Source organism: Oxyura jamaicensis, unplaced genomic scaffold (assembly GCF_011077185.1).
Source record: "Oxyura jamaicensis isolate SHBP4307 breed ruddy duck unplaced genomic scaffold, BPBGC_Ojam_1.0 oxyUn_random_OJ66853, whole genome shotgun sequence".
NCBI classification, from domain to species: domain Eukaryota; kingdom Metazoa; phylum Chordata; class Aves; order Anseriformes; family Anatidae; genus Oxyura; species Oxyura jamaicensis.
The window spans coordinates 1,586-3,485 of record NW_023308279.1 but is presented as its reverse complement, the minus strand read 5'-3'; the positions used below and the strand labels follow the sequence as shown (position 1 = coordinate 3,485).

Here is a 1,900-nt window from a genome sequence, read left to right as displayed (position 1 = left end):
GGGGATGGGGACACGGGGTGGGGACATGGTGGTGGGGATGTGGTGGGCATCTGGTGGTGGGGGCATGGGGACAAGTGGGGACATGGGGATGGGGACACGGGGTGGGGACATGGTGGTGGGGATGTGGTGGGGATGTGGTGGTGGGGACATGGGGATGGGGACATGGGGATGGGGACACGGGGTGGGGACACGGTGGTGGGGATGTGGTGGGCATCTGGTGGTGGGGGCATGGGGACAAGTGGGGACATGGGGATGGGGACACGGGGTGGGGACATGGTGGTGGGGATGTGGTGGGGATGTGGTGGTGGGGACATGGGGACAAGTGGGGACATGGGGATGGGGACACGGGGTGGGGACATGGGGACCATGCAGACACGGAGGTGGAGACATGGGGACATGGGGACGGTGGGGACAGAGGGATGGCTGTTGGGGATGTGGGGGTGGAGACAAGGTGGGGACATGGGGACAGGGGACAAGTAGTGGGGACGGGGGAGGGAGACTTGGCGGTGGGCATTGGGAGCGTGGTGGGGCCACAGGGGGGGACAGGGCTATGTGGTGGTGGGGACAGGAGGGACAAGGGGACATGGGGCACGTAGGGGTAGGAAGATGTGAGGACAGCGGGACATGGGGGTAGGGTGGTAGGGACATTTGGTGTCCAGCCCTGATCTGTCCCTGCATGTCCCCACATCCACGTGTGTCCCCGTGCCCCCACGTGTGTCCCCGTGCCCCCACGTGTGTCCCCGTGCCCCTGTGTGTGTCCCCGTGCGTGTCCCCCGGGTGTCTGCGTCCCTTCGTTCCCCCATGCCCACGAGCACATCGCCATGTCCCTGCGCGTGTCCCCATGTCCCCGCATCTCCTGCGCGTGTCCCCATGCATGTGTGCGCGTCCTCGTGTCCTTATCACCTCCCCACGCACGTCCCCACGTCCCCCGTGCCCGTCACCGTGTCCCCTGCCCTGCACAGGCCGGGTGCCGGGCTGGGCACTGCAGGGGGCTCTGGGGGTGAAGGGGTCGCTGCTGCGAGCCCCCCGGGGCTGCGGGGAGCAGTCGCTGATGGTGCTGGCCCCCGCCGCGGCCACTCTGCGCTACCTGGACGAGAGCGAGGGGTGGGCGCAGCTGCCCCCCGGGCCCCGCCGGGGGGGCCCCAGACCCCGGCGGCGGGGGGGGGGGGGCGGGGGGGGGGGGGGGGGGGGGGGGTACAGCGCCCTTTGCGGGGGCTGCGAGGCTCACGGGGGGGGCTGCGATGCTCTGCGGGGTGTGCGAGGCTCTGCAGGGTGCGTAATGAGGCGTGCAATGCCGTGGGGTGGGTGTAAGGATTTATGGGGGGGTGCGATGCTTTATGGGGTGTGCAATGCTGTGTGTGGGGGTGTGCGATGCTTTATGGGGTGTGCAATGCTTTGGGGGGGGTGTGCGATGATTTATGGGGTGTGCAATGCTGTGTGGGGGGGTGTGCGATGATTTATGGGGTGTGCAATGCTCTGTAGGGTATACAAGGGGGTGTGCGATGCTGCAAGGGGTGTGCAATGCTCCAAGGGGTGTGCGATGGGGTATGCAATGCTTTGGGGGGTGTGCAATGGGGTGTGCAGTGCTGCAAGGGGTGTGCAATGCTGCAAGGGGGTGTGCAAGGGGGTGTGCAATGTTCTATGGGGTGTGCAATGCTTTAGGGGGTGTGCAGTGAGGTGTGCAATGCTGCAAGGGGTGTGCAATGGGGTGTGCAATGCTTTAGGGGGTGTGCAATGAGGTGTGCAATGCTGCAAGGGGTGTGCAGTGCCCTGCAGGGGGTGCAATGGGGTGTGCAATGCTCCAAGGGGTGTGCAATGCTCCAAGGGGTGTGCAGTGCCCTGCAGGGTGTGCGATGGGGTGTGCAATGCTCCAAGGGGTGTGCAATTGGGTGTGCAATGC

At 66.1% G+C, this 1,900-nt stretch overlaps 1 protein-coding gene across 1 annotated transcript in view; it reads left to right on the top strand.

The window, feature by feature from the left end:
• Window positions 1-508: 508 nt before the first annotated feature.
• Window positions 509-1,900, top strand: part of LOC118159081 (complement C4-like) — a gene marked incomplete at its 3' end in the record, with an annotated part of 2,971 nt that continues 1,579 nt past the window's right edge. The window contains exons 1-2 of the mRNA XM_035313717.1: window positions 509-832; window positions 901-1,146. Of these exons, the coding sequence (XP_035169608.1) occupies window positions 822-832; window positions 901-1,146 (257 nt within the window). The remainder of the gene's footprint in view (window positions 833-900; window positions 1,147-1,900) is intronic.